Raw genomic sequence first — 17,947 nt, 5'->3', positions numbered from 1 at the left:
GATGGCGGTTACCGGTTGAAAGATACCGATGATAGATACCGATTGAAAGATACCGATGGCAGTTACCGGTTGAAAGATACCGACGATATTATATCGTACGCGGTATGATGGGGGAACTCGCTAAGCTTTGTGCGTACAGTTTTTGGTTTGGTTTCAGGTACCTCTTCATCGAAGGGGAAGGAGCCGACGGTGTAGAAGCACATCACACTCACGCACACACATGGTTTCTGCATTGTGTTTCTGGGATTGTACTATGATTTTATTACTTTTAATGATATGGTTTTCAAACACGTTGTTATGACTTTTATAAATTGATATGACATTGGCAATGTTTGTTAAACTATGTTATGAATTACTTAATTAAAAAAATGAAATTTTTAGCCTTGATTTTTGGGATGTTACACCCTTTGTAGGAAAGTGGACTAGTTCCAATTTTACAATCCTAGCTCGGGTTCTTAGATGTTTCCATGCTACCTCCAGTTTAAAAGTCAACTTCTGTAACGTCCCAAAATTTAAGACTAGAAATTTCTTTTAATAAAACATTACTTTAAGCAAATTCATCATTTCAAAACATAATCAGAGTATTAGCTTCCAAAATACATGATCATTATCAGAGTAAACATTCCCAGGCTGTCTAATCTATGGTGTGTGCCATGCGATCACCCCGAGCTCTTCCCTCCGCTACCGGAAGTACCTGAAACCAAAACTGAAAACCATAAGCACGAAGCTTAGTGAGTTCCCCACCCTACCACATACCATGCATAAACCCATACTGCACATACTGGGCCACGCCCGCTATCCTGGGCCTCGCCCCTACCTCGGGCCTCGTCCGCTACCTCGGGCCTCGACCGCTACAACGACCCCGCCGCTCCAGGCCCCGCCTGGCTTCGAGCCCCGCTCGGATACAGATCTGTTTCACTTATGCCTTTCCTGTCACAGGGCCTCGCCCGCTAACATATAATAGCACATAAACATATCACATCACATAAGCTAAACACATACTAACGAATCTTGTCCTAAGGCCTCGCCTGGGCCTCGTCCTTGTCATGCTACTGATGAGTCATGGAACCCCATCCATACTCCTGCTGATTGTGAGATACGGGCCCAACCCACACTCACTATTTTCCTAACTCGGGCCTCGCCCCTGATCTGCTACTAATGAGATGTGGAACACCATCCACACTCTGCTATTGGTGAGTTACGGGACCTCGCCCACACTCACCCCCTACCAGGCACATACAAGTATCACATAGACAACAAGTATAAACTATTACATAAACCATTCCTTGGGCACCCGCCCGTTATCATTAGTCCTCGACCTGAATATCATACTAGCATATTGTGCCTAGGGCTAACCCCCGGGTCTTCTACTCATAACTACATGGGCCGACATTGTGGCCGTAGACCCATTCACACAAAGGGAAACTCACCTGCACTGGCTGAACTAGCTGATGAACTCACTAGTTGCTGCCCAACAACTCTCTGAACTCCTTCTCCACTCGCTCCCCGAGCTTCCAATATCAAAGCAACATTGAGTCTAAATGACCCCCGAAAGACAACCAAGTCAACTATGGTCAAAGTCAACCTTCCAGGTCAACCCTACTCGCCGAGTCACCCTATTGACTCGCCGAGTTCATATGTTCAGAGTCCTTCTATTCGCGACTCGACTCGTCGAGTCAGTCCATGACTCGCCGAGTCTACCGATTTCCGAGTCCTGACCTGTCCAACTCACCGAGTCTCCATTCGACTCACTGATTCGAGTCTCAACTCGAAGGGTTTGGGGTTTCACGACCTGACTCGCCGAGTCCAAGAACAGACTCGCCGAGTCCAAGACAACCTTCAACAGACTCGCCGATTTGTTCATCCAACTCGCCGAGTTCCTGCCCAACTTCATCTGACTCGACGAGTTGTTCATCCCACTCGTCGAGTTCCTCCAAATCTTCATGCTACTCGCCGAGTCCATTCAGATCTCCATACATGCAGAGGACTTTTAAGTCATGCATGGACTCCAAACTGTAGATCTACCCTTCCTAAGCCTATTCCTCACGTAAAGTTGCAAACTTTACGTGTAGAGAAGGAGATCTAGGCAAAATACACCATACACTAGGGTTTAAGGCAAAGAGGCTCCATAATCAACTCAAGGGCAGATACTTTATGCTTCTCAAGACCATAATATGCTTAGATTTGAAGTAGCAACTTCAGATCTGGCTTCTAACTCAAAAGGGGTAGCTAATCATGGCTACAAGCCCCCAAAACTCACAACCATAATAGATCTAAAGGAGGGAAACGACTTAATACCTTCAAGAACTCAGAAAGTTTCCCCAAATCTTCAGATCTAAGGCCAATCCTTGAAGCTTCAATGATTCCCCTTCTTCTTCTTCCTTCAAATCACTCAAGGGTGGCTTGGAAGCTTGAATGTGCAACAATGGGGCTTAGGGTTCGATGTTCTGGGTGAAAGAGGCAGTAAAGGAACCCTAGGGGAGAGAATGAGACGTTTAAATAGGCTCCAAGTCCCGAATTTAGGGTTTTCCTTGCACATACCAGACTCGTCGAGTCCCCTTGGCCGACTCGCGGAGTCGGTCACTTACTCCTCGACCTGGATCCCGCTCGGACGCGCCGAGTTCCTCCTTGGACTCACCGAGTCTCCCCTTAAAGTTAGGGTTTTCTTTCCTTTCTTGGCCTTCAAAACTTTGGGTGTTACAACTTCCACAAGTCAAAGGTTTATGGGATCGGTGTTTCCAATAATGAGGTCGCTAGTTGCTTGTATTCTTGGGTGTGATGTCGCTTTTATTACGTTTAAATATTTGGGACTACCGGTTGGTGCCAATATGTCGCTTAGGCGGAATTGGAAGTCGGTAATTGAGCGAGTTCAGAAGAGGTTGTCCGTTTGGAAGGCTAACACACTTTTGTTTAGAGGTCGGTTAACGTTAACAAAAGTGATGCTCGATAGTCCTCCTATTTTGTACTTCTCCTTATTAAAGTCCCCCTAAATTTGTTTTAGACTCCTTAGAAAAGCTTAGAAGAAGGTTTCTTTGGGGAGGTAGTGAAGAAAAATGCAAATTATGTTGAATTGCTTGGGATGGTATCCTTGGTACTAAAGACTCTTGAGACCTCAGTGTTAGCTATTTGTTTGCAATGAATCGATCCATTCTCGTTAAATGGTTGTGGATCTATAAGGCCCAACCTTCTGCCCTTTGGAGACGTGTCGTTTGTGGCACTCATAACATGTTCAGGAATTCGTTGGGTAAGAAGACTCTTTCAGGAGAGTCTGGTATGACATAGTGAAGATTATCCCTGAATTTGAGGTTTTAGGTAATCCTTTCCTTCCATTTTTGGTTTTCGTATTGGTTCTGGATCCAATATTTTGTTCTGGTATAACAATCGGTCTGGAGATGGGTCTATGGCATCGAGATTTCCTCTTTTATTTGGGTTAGGTAAAAGGGAAACTTGTTTCATCTCCAAGAGTTTGTAGCACAACAATCCTACAGGGGATTGGAAGAAGGTAACCATGGCCTCCCGGAGAGTGTGGAGCTAAATACCCTTAATGGGCTCGTTTCTTCGGTTCATTTCTCAAACGTCACCAACTCTTGGATCTCAAAATTGTCCTCCTATGGGCTCTTCTACGTGCATGACCTTAGAGCCCTTATTAACTCAAAGGTGACTCGTCTGGTGAGCAACCCTATTGTTTGGTTATATTTGGTGTCTTCTAAAGTTGTTTGCTTTATGTAGCGCACTTGTTTAGACCGTATTCCCTCCACAGTGGCTCTTACGAGGAGAAAAGTCAAGATCTCAAGCACTTCCTGACTTCCTGTCATATGTGTGACGTAGGGGTCGACGAGACAAATCACATTTTGGTGGAATGCTCTTTCATGATGGATAGTTTGAGATGGATTTTCAACTGGTTTAATATCTCACTTCAACATTTTAATTCGGTTTCAATTTGCTGCTTAATGGGGTCGGTGCCTAAAAAAACTCAAAATTCTTCTTTATGGCCTTTTGTGGTCTGCTTGGAAAGCTAGAAACGATAAATTTTTCAGTAAGGTACGGATGTCATCAATGAAATTGGCGGATAACATACACACTAAAGTGTTTAGTTGGGTTAAATATAGGGATAATTACAATGATTATAAGTAGGTCAATTGGTGTTGTAATCCCTTTTAACATTTTGTCATTTTGTTTGTTCTTTTTGTTGTCCGGCTTTGTCTTTTTAAAAGGAGTGGCTAATATATCTATGTTGGTTCCAAAAAAAATTTAAAAAGAATGGCTAATACATCTATGCCGGTTCCAAAAAAGAATTAAATGGAGCGGCTAATATATCTATGCCGGTTCCAAAAAAGAATTAAATGGAGTGGGTAATATAAAGAAGGTGTGAGGAGATATTTAGGGATGAAAAGTCAAATGAAGCCAATAGGGAGTCTCTCGCTCCGAAGGTGAGGGAGTAGTAAGAACAAGTTGTAAGAATGTTGACGACTGTTTTTTTTTGTCTTGTTGGATTCTCACTTGAAAAACAGTAAAGACGATCCAAAAAATGTTTAATTCTCAAAATCTTAACATTTCAATATAACAGACTATTTTCTTTTCCTTTTTTGTAACCAGGTTAAACAACCACCAATACCACATATCTTATTAATTATTTTCCTTTGGTTAAATTCAATAATTTACTTCCTATTTTAACAAATTCTATCATATGTTATCTTTTCAATACAACATTCCAAACAAAAAAATTATCAGGTAGCAGAATGGGATGGCCTAGCAAACATGGTGTTCATCTTCAAAGGATCTCAATTCTGTGTTGTTTCATTTCTAGCTAAATTTTTAAAACTTCAACACATTTAACCAGTTTATCAACAAAATATGACTCAACTCAATATTTCATAATAGAAATAAATATTTTTTCCTTTTTCTTTTTAGATCTTCATTATTAATATTTATTAATGAAATTTCCAACTAAGCCACCCAAGAAATAGTTAAATCAATCAATTTTTACATTCATAGGATTAAATTGCCCTAAAAAACCTTTTAGCCCTAAAGAAACATGCATCAAAACTACAAAGTAAGGATGCAAAAGAAACAACATGCTCATGTTAACATTAAAGATCCAAGCTGCCATTCCATTTCCTGTGCAAGGTTCCAAGCTTGAGACTTGATTGTTTCAGTGGATAAAGAAAACAAAAAAGGATAAAATAAAGGAAAAATCTATATACCAGAATTAACCAGAAACAAGTTTTACAACAATGCAAAGGGAGTTGAGGATCATAAGAAGTACTCTTAAATACTGAGTTGCATAAATGAGACCAATGATTTGCCCTTTGAGTGAATTCCTTTTAACCCCTGAGTACTCCTGGAAGCTCCAACCTCTTGGTGCAAGAAAACGATCTTCATTTAGTATTGCTAGTGCATTCGCAATTAGCAGACAACCTTCTAACAGAGTCCACAAACCCATCTCCTAAATTGTCCTTTGATAACTTGATTTAGTTCTCTGAAGATCTTGTAAAAGAAATGAAGCATATACCCTGTTAGTTGTTTTCCTAAGAAATTTCTAAACAGACAGGAAAAGACAATTCTAGCTACAAGCCATTTAACAGCATCACGTCAAAATGGGCCAGGTCGGATCTGAAATTGGGTTATCTTTCACCGATTATTTAGATATGATTATCTTATACTGGTTGTACAAAAGGGATTCCTCATGGATTTGTAGAGAAGTAGTTAAAAATCATGAGAAAACATATCGATAGGATCATACACTAACCAACGTGGAAGTACTAGACGTATTGAATCGGTGAAATTTAACCAATAAATGGCAATTGCAAATCCAGAAATCGAAATTTGTGGCAAGAAAATTGACATGTATGAAATTAATAAAATTGAAACGGTGGAAGTGAAATCTTACCTCCGATCAGGATCGTTGAACGACGACGAGTGATCGATTAAAAGGTACCTTGAAGACCTAGGGTTTTCGAAACGAGCTCGAGTTGGCTTCAAAGAATAAAAATGAAGGAGGAGCTTGTGTGCGTGTTATGAAAAAGGGCAATTTACGGAGCTGTTTGGAGGCGGTTATTGAATAAATTCATTTTTAAAATCACAAAATTAACTGACCGATAAATACTAAATGGCATTTGACCTATTCGAGTGTTTTAAAAGATTGAAGGTTCAAGAATTATGAATATTATTATTTGAAAAATGTATGTTCTAAAATCTCCATTCCTAATAATTGCCTCCCCTAAATGACATGTGGCAGTCTTCTAAGCCTTTTCTTTGCCACTTGGCGTTTTCTCCTAAACTCTTATTTCATATTCCCGCTCAAATTTGATGATGACTTTCCAACTAAGAAAGCTATAAATCAGGAATAATAATTGGAAATTCCTTAAAATCAGCACTCATTATTTTGGATTGGATTTAATTTAATATAACTCAATCCCCTTTGCACCTTAAATCTTTGCAAATCACCGCCTCCCAATATCATTCGATTATGTTCCTTCTTCTTAAGCTAAACCAGACTCTCTCTCTCTCTCTCTCTCTCTCTCTCTCTCTCTCTCTCTCTCTCTCTCTCTCAAAACTATTTGATCTCCTCTGCCTAATTCCACTGTCACCGCCCATATCTCTGTGTTTTTTTTTTTGGAGACAACCAACATACCACCGCACCTCCAAGATTACCTCACTGTGACCATTAGTTTTCTCCCTCCATCCCTCTCTCTCTCTCTCTCTCTCTCTCTCTCTCTCTCTCTCTATATATATATATATATATATATATATATATATATATATATATATATATATAAACTACCAGCACTCTTTCTATCGCCGGAATCTGGCGACAAGGTAAAATTTCGTTTTGGTATTTGATTTTTCATCATATTTTTTTATTCAAAGGTTCGACTGTGATGTTTTCTCATTTCATAGGTTCAAATATCATTTATTTTGATATCAGAGGTTCTGATTTTCAACAACACTGTAGATCATTCTTACATTTTTGTACATAAAGCATTATATATTTCTTTAACTGAACAAGAGTTTACACTGCTTTTGATTTTTGCCTCAATGAGGCAGCAACTCCATTTGGTTTTTGCATAGCTTTGAAGATTCATTTCAGTAAGGTAATTATTTTTTATTTTTCGGTTGTGTGCTATTCATTTGTTTATATCATCTTGGAGTGTTGTTCAGTTTCAAATTCATTCTTCTTCTATAATTAAAGATTAGTTTTTTTTTGTTACATTTGCTTCATTCCATTCCATTCTTCCTTGATTTCATCATACAGACACTGTCCACAAAATTGCTAAATGCATATAATAGTCAAAAGATTGTATAATCTTTTGAGCACGGTTAGATGGTACATATGTGGGGTATGTGGCAGGGGTATAACAATCATTTTGATTGGTTAGCCCTTAAAACTGATAACACAATATGTGACTACTTATTTGTAAGTTTTCTGAAAAAAATTCTGATGTGTATGTTTATTGTGTCTGTGAAAAAAAATTCTATTTTTGCGACTCTGCATTCATAATTTTTTTGGAAAAAAAAAATTATGATGTATATGTGTATTGTGTCTGTGTATGTCTGTACCCTATTTGTAATTTTTCTAAAAAAACTTATAGCAATTTACTTTCAAAGCACATTGCTATAATTTGTGTGTTTGTGTTAGTGTATGTATGCACTATATATGTACTTATTGTATGGAAAAAATGGAATAATTAAGTAATAAACTTGCAAAAACAGTATAATACCCTGAATTTATAGAATATATATTAAAAAAATCAACAAATCTTGAATCGTTTGAGAATAAGAGTGCAATTACAAGTCCAAGATGTGCTTTTTTTTTAACTATAATATGCGCCTACATATTACTTGCATTCAAAATATGAATATATCCTTAAATTGTACCACTGGCAACAAATTTGTTAAGGAAAATTGATGTTTATGTCATGATTTATAAACCAACTACTTCTTATTTTTTCCCTCATGATCCTTTTAATGCCATGTATTATATTATCCTCGTATTTTCTTCCCGCATGCTCTTTTTCCAACCGAATTACCATTATACCCTCCTCATTGTTTCGAATTCAAACAATATTTTACAATCACATAAAATCAACTATGATATTACAATCGCCAACTGTTATACCCCCTCTTAATTGCTTCCCGGATGTTGCATTTCCATCAAAATTACCATTCTACCCTCCTGATGTGTATCGAATTCAAAAAAGATTTTACAATCCCTGAAAATCAGCCATTAAATTAATATAAAATGATTTTCCGATGCATCTAAATCATCCATGATATTCGAAATGCCATTTAAACATGTTTGTTAATGCTGATATATTAGGAAACCTTTATTCGAATAATTATTCAAAAAATGCAAGTACTCATTGTTCATCTTAATCAACATACGATTCCTATTTTGTTGGAATAAATCCCCACTAATTTTGTTTGATTTATTTTCATATTTTTTGAAATTATAAATATTATCCTCATACTAGAGTTCAAGGTTCTAACCTCCCACTGAAAATCTATTTCAACTTTATTATTTATTTTAGTTTTGATAAATTTTAATTTAGTAACACATTCTGCTTTGAAAGATCAATCATATTCTGCAGTGCATTACCTATGAAAATACCACTTGCATTTGGCTCTTTATATAGAGCCTTGTGTTTTATAACTTCAAATTTTAGGTGTTAAATTTTAACATATTTTTATCATTTCTTTAAATAGAGGAAATAGCAATGCAATTTCATTATTTGTACATCATAATGTTCTACTTTTATTTATATGTATTATAATATCATAGTTTGAAAGTATTACTCAACTATAGCATTGTACTTTCATTTTTTATGCCCAATAGCAATGAAGACTACATTGTATTTCCATGATATTGATATAATTCGGTAGACTTTTATAAATAAGATGCAAATGAAATAAATAGTCTTACAAAAGGCCATGACAGAACCAAAAGTAGGCAAAAAAGAAGCTTGGGGAGCCAAGACACAACTTACTATTCTTAGTTTTGTCTATGATTAATTGCTCCAAGGTAGGATGCTTTGAGCCATTGCTACTATTTTCGTCACCCATCTTTTTGATTGAATGGTTTATAACATTTTATTTACTTTGGTTTGATGTAATTCCATTTTAATGTGTTGAATTTTTTTATGATTTTGCATCAGGTTGTTGAAGCAATCACATATTACAAAAACGCCCTTGCACTCTCAACAATAAGCTTAAGTACCTAATCATTAATTTTACAAAGCTCGGTTAAAAATATTCTTAATTTGCCTTCATGTTTTTTGATGATTATTGCCTTGCATTTTGGTCATTCTCAAAGAAAGTTTTGCATTTGGGAATTGTTAAATTGGCATTTGATGAGTATTGTTTGCATCTAAAAAAAGATCAAACAGTATTTGGAATTTTATCTCAAGTTTAAAAGACAAATTATACTTTTTTGTTAAGAAATAAGAAATTGTAAGCTTGACATTAGTTTTGGAAATTTTGCTTGCTCATGAAAAGTTACATACATGATAGGTAGTGAATGTAATGTGTGTATGTCAAGTGATCTTAGATGGTTATCCGATTTTTTCTAAAAAGTTTGGTCGATATGTGGAATCAAATTTACATTTTGGACAAAATTTGTCACAAACTCTTCAAATGTGTTATACAAAATTACAAACTGTTCCAACCTGTTATACAAAATCTATTTTAATTTTTTATTAATAAATACATTTAACTAAGTATTGCATATATTTTTAATATTGTTGTCATTGTTTTAAGGGAAATTAGGTTTTTATTATTGTTTATGTGTAGTTGTGTCATGTGTGCTCTATTATTGTTTTAATGGAAATTATGTTGCTGTTAAAATATATTGTTATTATTATTTTCGATTGTAACAAGCTGCATTTTTTGACTGGTTTTATATGTAAAAAACAACATTTTTTTAATGTTTTTATTGATATTCTAAATCGACATATTTATCTTTGTTTTATATTTACATAGTCAATGGTTGCCCAAAACGTTACTTTGATACTAGCCCTTTATATGTATATAATTTTTTTTCTTAACCGTGGTTTCCACGGGTTATAACCTAGTAAACTAATCAAATACATCTTTAATATTTTATTTAAATGAGTTTAATTATGAGTTATTTATAAAAATAGCTATATTTTAAAAGATATATATCTTGATATGATCCTATTTATAAAGTGCAAAATGACCGTTAAATCCATAAGAGAAACTCTCATCTTGTGAATTTTCTTTTTCTATAAAATAAACTAAGCATATGCAGCGATATAGTCTTTTGCAAGACTTTATTGATTTCACATTCTAATGCAGTTATTATAACATCATAAGCACTTTCGATATACAACCACATACTTCATTTGATACTCACAAGATATTAAACTTACCTTCTTCGTCATGGTGAACTAACCTCTATTTAATTTGCAATGAATGTTGTATTTGTCTCGTTAATATTAAGGAAATATGGTTGGTACATTTCAAAAGCTGGGAAAATAGGAAATCTACTGATGAGGTTATAAGTAGACGTTTTATCTTTTCCTTGTTCATATGTCTTCATCAAGTGATGATTCAACTACGTCAACAGTACCTACTTGATCAACATGCTTCACATACCCGAATAATCGACTACATTGATTGTTCTGATTATTCGAGAAATGGCTATTAGGGGGTATTGGAAAACATTTATTGTCGACTACATTGATTGTTCTGATTGTTCGAGAAATGGCTTTTAGGGGGTATTGGAAAACATTTATTGCCGCAAACTTATATGTTGACAGCCATATTACTTATATGGTTATATGAATCCCAGTTGTTCATATTGTTCTAGCAATGAACAATGTGGCTCAACCTTTTATGTTTGACCATCTGTTCTTATTGTCAAACCGCTAGCTCTTGTTGTCGGCCCACATGTTACCATTGTAAGCTTTAATATTGTAATTATTATAACAATATACTCATTTATATTATCAAAATATATTTTTTAGTACGTGAACAATTCTCGATTCGCGGTTAGCATAAATTTAGGTGAGGTTGTTGTTTTTAGCTCAATGGACAAAGGCTTGATAAATAAAGACTTGTTATATCAGTTTTCTTTATATCAAGTCTCTACTCTCAATCTACCACTCCATCATTTTGTGTCTAGTACTCTAGTCTTAAACACACAAATAACTCATGTCTTATTTCGTATGGGCAAAGCCCTAGTTATAGGCCCTTAAAGAGCCGGTTACAATTATTATTGCAATCGTATGATTGCAATACGACAAACCTAATTTGCATTTTAGACCCCTAGACCATTACGGGTCTTACACACTTTACTAACTTTATGTCACATCACATTGTTACGAATATAATTCGTAACCTACCGACACTTTTTAATAATTACAAATCTACCGCCACTTTATTACATTACAAATAATTACAATTCCTTCCACACAGAAATGACACATGTCTTCAATAATCACTTTCGTCAATCCTCCCACCATCGAAAGGACACGTGTCTTTAATAATGTCTTCAATAATGTCTTTGTTTGTCATGGCTTACGTCAATCCTCCCACCACCAAAAGGACAAATATTTGCTTCATGATTGCTTCCATTCTTTCGTTGCTATCTGAATGTTTACGCCTTTTGGGCACCTGAATGATACGTAGACTTGATCTTGATGATGAATTGCTTTAATTATATGTATGGTTTTGGATAGAGGACTCTGCTATTCAGAAATAGAAATCTATTTCAACAAAGAATAACATTAAGACTTAACTCAAGTCTTAAACACACAAATAACTCATGTTTTATTTCGTATGGGCAAAGCCCTTTTTATATGCCCTTAAAGAGTCGGTTACAATTATTATTGCACTTGTATGATTGCAATACGACAAACCTAATTTACATTTTAAACCCTTGGACTATCACGGGTCTTACATACTTTACTAACTTTATGTCACATCACATTGTTAGGAATATAATTTGTAACCTGCTGACACCTTTTAATAATTACAAATCTACCGAAACTTTATTACAAATAATTACAATTCCTTCCACACGGAAAGGACATGTGTCTTCAATAATGTCTTCAAAAATTTTCTATTACAAAATAATGATACCATATTGTTGCTCTTACGATTTTTTCTATTACAAAATAACGATACCATATTTTTGCTCTAACGATACCAACTAATGAAAATTAGGAAGGATAAGATGGTTATACCTGAATAATACGAATGGATGATCTTGATGATGATCTTGTTTTGATTATATGGATGGTTTTGGATAGAGGACTATGCTCTTCAGAAATAGAAATCTATTTCAGCAGAGAAGAACATTGAGAGTTAACTCAAGTCTTAAACACACAAATAACTTCTGCTTTATTTCGTATGGGCAAAGCCCTATTTATAGGCCCTTAAAGAGTCAGTTACAACTGTTATTGCAACTGTAAATTTGTAACATCCCCCTCTGGTCACCCATACCTGGATTGCTCTCGCCCAGGCACGCTTAATTGTAGAGTTCTTAAGGGATTTGATGCCCTCACGACTTTAAAACGCATTGCGACAAGGAAGGTATCCACACCCCTTATAAGGAAATGTTTCGTTCTCCTTCCAAGCCGATGTGGGATCAGGTGCGACCCACCTTCACCCCCCATTATAGGGTTCGACGTCCACGTTGAACGCATCGACCTGTGCCCCAGCTCTTATACCATTTTAACATCCCCCTATGGGGGGGGGGGGTGTTCCCCTGCCTATATGGCAAAATGTGTGGTATCTACTGCGCCACTCCCCACATACAAGGATGATGTCTTGGACTATCTCTAACCAAACTACGAATTTATAGGATTTTATGATGTACGAGCTAAGTTGTTTGTACTTTTAATGTCCATTAACTACATATTACCTATCAAATAGTTAAAAACCAAAAAGAAAAGTATGGGATTAAACTAATATGAAAACCTGAAGAAGTTGTTTGAAATGGAGACTTTTTGTATTAAAATATGTATTTTGTATGTGTTTTATATTAGGTAGGTTATATAGTTCTTTTCTTCTTTAAAGTTATGTATTGTTTGGTTAAAACACGAGGTCCGGAATGAAGAACCCAAATTGAAACATGAAGAACATGTATGAAATGTTAAAAAAAATCATTATAGTTTGAATTTCACCCTATAGTTGTTAACACTATTTGTTTGTCATAGTCACGACAATCCACCTGGTCATCATCATTGAAAAATTTTGAAGTGACATGCTTAAAGGGGAGGCAACACAATATTATTTATAACATTATGTTGAGCTTTAGTTCATGGTTTACAAATTCAAAATGGCACTATAAACATAAACCAATGGGTCAGCATTGGTTTCTTCGACATGCAAATATTGTGAGGAGATTCACCTCAATCTGAAGATGACCGAAATCTCACACACGCAAGTACTACAAAAGCTCCTCACATTAAACATACCAAAAGCAACCCTAAGGGTAAAAGACCATTCCACCCTTTCCAAACTAAAACCAACTAAACATGGCCCAATGCCCAAAAATGGCCCAAGTGCACTTCTGGGAGTAGGCCATGCGTACTCTCTCCTTACGCCCTGTGTACCAAGCTCTCACAAAAAAGGAAAGTAGGGCAATCCCATTACAAGCTGCGTACTCAGAGGTTACGCCCTACGTAAACCCATTGATGCCAAAATATACTTTTAAGCTCTTAATACCTAAAGACTAAATGTCTAACTTACAGATCTTAATCTATAGAAGGTCTTAATTGATAAGGTCATCAACTTTAAGCTTTTGCATAACTTAATGGTGCATAAAATTCAAACCCTAGGTCCAAATTACCCTTTAATGACTTCAAACCCTTGCATGGGTGAAAAGCAACCATCAAGACTGTTAGGCGTGTCAACCCCAACAAATGATAGAGGTACAACAGACTCCAAATACACTGCTTTAATGCACTAAAAAGTAGTACAAGGCAAACAGGGTCGAATCACAAAGACACGGGATAAAAGTTTATACCTATTTGCGCAAGGTACTTTGGTTACAAAGGGTTTTTTTTTGCAAAAGTAAAATAATAAAATAACAATCTACTTTAAAAGCATGCACAAAATGAAATAAACTTGTAAACAATTTGATTGAATGGTTCTAGTTCTAGTTTCAATGTTGTTGCTCAACTTGATTATGACTTGATGTAATTCATGATTGCTATTCTAAATTGGTACTGAAAGATATTAACACGCTCTAATACTTCTCGATTGTCAAATTATCTAACCAAAAACACGCTTTTTGACTAGACCTAGCCTTACTAATTCAACCTAAACACGCTCTTATATTGTATTGAAAAACTGCTTTAAATTTTATACAAGCTTCCCAACAATGTTCATTTCTTCTCATACGCTCGAAAGTGTGAAAACATGTGATATATGTTTTACAATAAGAAAACTTATTGCTTGTTACCAATTATTAACTTAATAGAACGATTATGTGCCCTAAAAGTTAATTAACTACACAAAAATTCAATTCATTAGAGTGGTCAATCAAACACGAATCAAATTCAAGGATTCTAGTTTAAAACAAAACATAATCACTAGAATAGAATCACAAATCATATGCTTCAAGTCAAGCAATCAACATGTTTTGAACACGAACTAGAAACTAGGGTTTCTTAACCACCCATAGCTAACATAAATAAATCAATCAAAAAGAAAGATGGAATTGGAAATGTTTAATGCTTACAAATGGAAATCAAAAGTGATTGAAATGATTAGAAATCTTCAAGAGCTCCCAAAAATCACCCAAAATCGCCAAAAGGTCTCCAAAAACTGTCTCCCTGTAAATGGTGTCGTCCCCTTTATTTTAATAAAGCTCACGTGCTTGCTATAAGGTCATGCGTTTTTAGCATGGTCATGCCTTTTGCCCATGTGTTTTTGGCATGGCCATTTGTCTTGACCATGTGTTTTTGGCATGACTCATGATTTTTGCTAAAAGTCCAATAAGTCTTTATTGTGGTTCCATTTTCAGTATAGCTTCACCACAAGTCATGTTGCTCAAATATAAGATGAGAAAGGACAAACACGACCAGTTTCAGTGTGACATGAACTGTGTTTCAAACGTAGTCCGTTGCTATGATGATAATGCAACAATGACTCATGTTATGTCTTCATGTTTTCTTCCATGGCATGACTGGTACATCTTATTTTCATGCTTCAAAGCTCCATGCTCCATGATCCAAGCTCTATGCTCCATGCTCCATGATGCCTACAAAATAAATCAAAAATAGTAAAGTACCAGACATTCATAATAAAATATGCAATTGCCCAATTGATTAACTAAATGCAACAATTATGAAGTAGAATGCTATGAAATGACGGAAATAAACATGCAAAATAGATGCATAAAATGCACTTATCAAAGACCCCATTTTTATGACTTTAAATCATCATAAATGACAAGATATAACCACCACAAGCTATGGAGTAGTTTTTACTCACAAGAACCAAAAGTATGGGGACCAAAATCATGAAAAACTCTAAGCTAGTTTTGATTTAAGCCATAGAACTATAAAGTTGAAAACTTTATATCTCCAAAAGTTTGCAATCTCATACGTCATCTTATGAAAAGAACAAACCGAAAAGCTATTCTTTGTAAATTTCAATAAACTTTGTATCAAATGTTTGAATAAAAAGTAATTTTATTTTTTGAAAACATGTAACTAATAATGAAGTTGATTATAGGACTGTTGCAAAATCCAAATAACCATTGTAATCGCTTGTGTTAAATTTTATACTTTTGTTTACTTATCGTTGTTCGCCCTTAAATTTTAACATAAAAGATGTTCAAAATAATATATGATAAATATTCAATTATTAAAAAAAAAAAAAAATTAAATTTGAACCAGAATATAAATATAAATAGGTATATAGACAAATAGATTGATTGGTTTGAATCCGAACCCGGACCCGATTTACGCCTCGTGATCCGACATCGATAGTTTACACTATTTCGTCTCAACTCCCACCTTTAAATAACCTAATGCTCCACTGCGCAGCATCATGGTGTTGAGAAAACCCTAACCCTAAACTGCAATTGCTTTTAGTTTCTTATATCTATCGGCCGAATTTATCAGTTTATGGGTTTGTGTTCTTCCCCCTATTACGTCCTTTATACATTCCCAAAAAAAATCTTCTTCTAGCTTGTAGCTTTCTCGAATTTGTCTTATTGTTTTCTGATTAGAGTATTTAGTATTTGGATACATATGATTTACCACTTGTGGGTATGATACATCAAAATAATAAGATTTGGAATAAGTATATCATTATCTGATTAGATTCTTTTAAGTTTCAATAATCGTTACAACCACCATTTGGTATATCGGGAAGTGGGTAAGGTGTTTCTGTTGCTGTGAGATCCACCTTGCTCTTATCCTATCATCCCGAATATTATAACAGAAGTATAATGCTTGTACACCAAGTTGTATGGTTTGCTAGTTTCGCTCTTCTGTAAAATCTGTTCATTGCCTCAATTGGTGGAATGATTGTTTGAATACTGATAATTATATCTATCGTGTGTAGTTGCTTGTTATTGGAATCGGGTAATGGGGTTTATGTTGCTACTTCATATATTGTTGTAGTTTTCAGATTCACCTAGCTCTTATAAAATCTTTCCATATAGTATAAAGACAGAAGTATAATGCTTGTACACCAAAACTGTATGGTTTGCAAGTTTCGCTCTTCCGTCACATTTGTTTTCCAAAATAAAACAAGCACATCCATTGCAATTTTGATTAGTTAGATGTTTCTTATTGAAGATGAACTGTTTTACTGTCATTTTGGTTGTTTGTAGTGATCTTTAGCTTGGTTTACGGGTATGATTTTGTTGTCGATTGCATTTTTTATTCCATTTCTTTATTTCTAATGTTTTAGCATTCAAATGGGAAGTCTGATTATCTGGTTGTAAAACTAGATTGAAAGGTTATTAGAAAAACTTGTTCGTTGCATTTTGTTCTTCATTTTATTGATAATTCTTTTGGTTCAAAGATGGAAGTAATTCTTTTGGGCATCATATTGGATGTGGCAATGTAATGTTTATCTAGAACTGTATTTTTTGTATAATTGCTTAAATTTACGATATGTTCCTTTTTTGAAATATGTTTTTTATTTTGCATAATGTATAATGTTTGTGTTTTATCTGAGTAAATGGTGTATAAGTCGCTAAAACATGTAGATAGTAGTTTGGATCTAAAACATAAAGACCAAAAAAGTTTAATCCAAGTCAAATACATGATCATGTGTTTATCCAGTCTTTTTTTTGACGGGCAAACCTGAGAAAAACTCGATGTATTTACTGTTTAAAAGCCATTATGTTATATGTTATGTTATATATTATTGTCTATTAAAACCATTTTATGTTATGGTCTTGCATTGAAGAGTGCTTTGTGTCTACTTTATAGCATTGTAATTTCATCATAAACCCAATATAGAGATGTTGTGTCAGGCATATGTCCATTACAACAATCTCATTATGGCTTACTGTAAAATTAATTGAAAGAGAATACCAAATGTTCAATAAGCATTGATTAACAAAAATATCGACACATAAAATGGCCTTATTGACATAGTAGCTTCATAACATTAAATGGTTTTATTGGGCCCTTTTTATTTGTAGCATAATGGCTTCATTTAATGTTGGGCCATTTTAAATTTATAACAAAATAGCTTTTTAAGTTTTTATTAGAACCGGCCAATAAGATTATATAAATTGAAACAAAAAGGAACAGGAGGAGAAACAACCACACAAAGAGCCAAAATCTAAAATCAATAAGAACCATTTCGTCCAAGCTAACTCCCTGATTAAGAGAAAGGGCATTAAGATTTGAGACCATTTTGACCGAGCTAACTCCCTTTTTACCCTTGTTTTTCACCCAAAGAAAGGTCATAAACTTGACTTTATTAGTGGTAGTCGGTTTTTTTAATA

General features: G+C 34.9%; 1 protein-coding gene across 2 annotated transcripts; it reads right to left on the bottom strand.

The window, feature by feature from the left end:
* Positions 1-5,084: 5,084 nt before the first annotated feature.
* Positions 5,085-6,046, bottom strand: LOC145086551 (uncharacterized). Of its 2 annotated transcripts, XM_079024367.1 has the most exons (3): positions 5,891-6,046; positions 5,205-5,487; positions 5,085-5,118 (listed from the first exon to the last, which is right to left on the bottom strand). In XM_079024367.1, exon 2 carries the CDS (start codon positions 5,441-5,443, stop codon positions 5,210-5,212), a length of 234 nt encoding a protein of 77 aa, XP_078880493.1. In that variant the 5' UTR covers positions 5,444-5,487; positions 5,891-6,046; the 3' UTR covers positions 5,085-5,118; positions 5,205-5,209. The 2 variants fall into 2 exon arrangements, with proteins under 2 accessions (XP_078880493.1, XP_078880488.1); XM_079024362.1 differs by having other exon boundaries at positions 5,085-5,487.
* Between the last annotated feature and the right edge of the window lie 11,901 nt (positions 6,047-17,947).

Source organism: Lactuca serriola, chromosome 1 (assembly GCF_051521515.1).
Source record: "Lactuca serriola cultivar US96UC23 chromosome 1, Lser_US96UC23_V15, whole genome shotgun sequence".
Classification (NCBI taxonomy): domain Eukaryota; kingdom Viridiplantae; phylum Streptophyta; class Magnoliopsida; order Asterales; family Asteraceae; genus Lactuca; species Lactuca serriola.
The sequence above is the reverse complement of the archived record's forward strand: the minus strand, read 5'-3'. Positions and strand labels throughout refer to the sequence as shown.

Excerpts from the sequence above, each read along its gene's own strand:
- LOC145086551 (XM_079024362.1), bottom strand. The coding sequence starts at position 5,443 with ATGGGTTTGTGGACTCTGTTAGAAGGTTGTCTGCTAATTGCGAATGCA.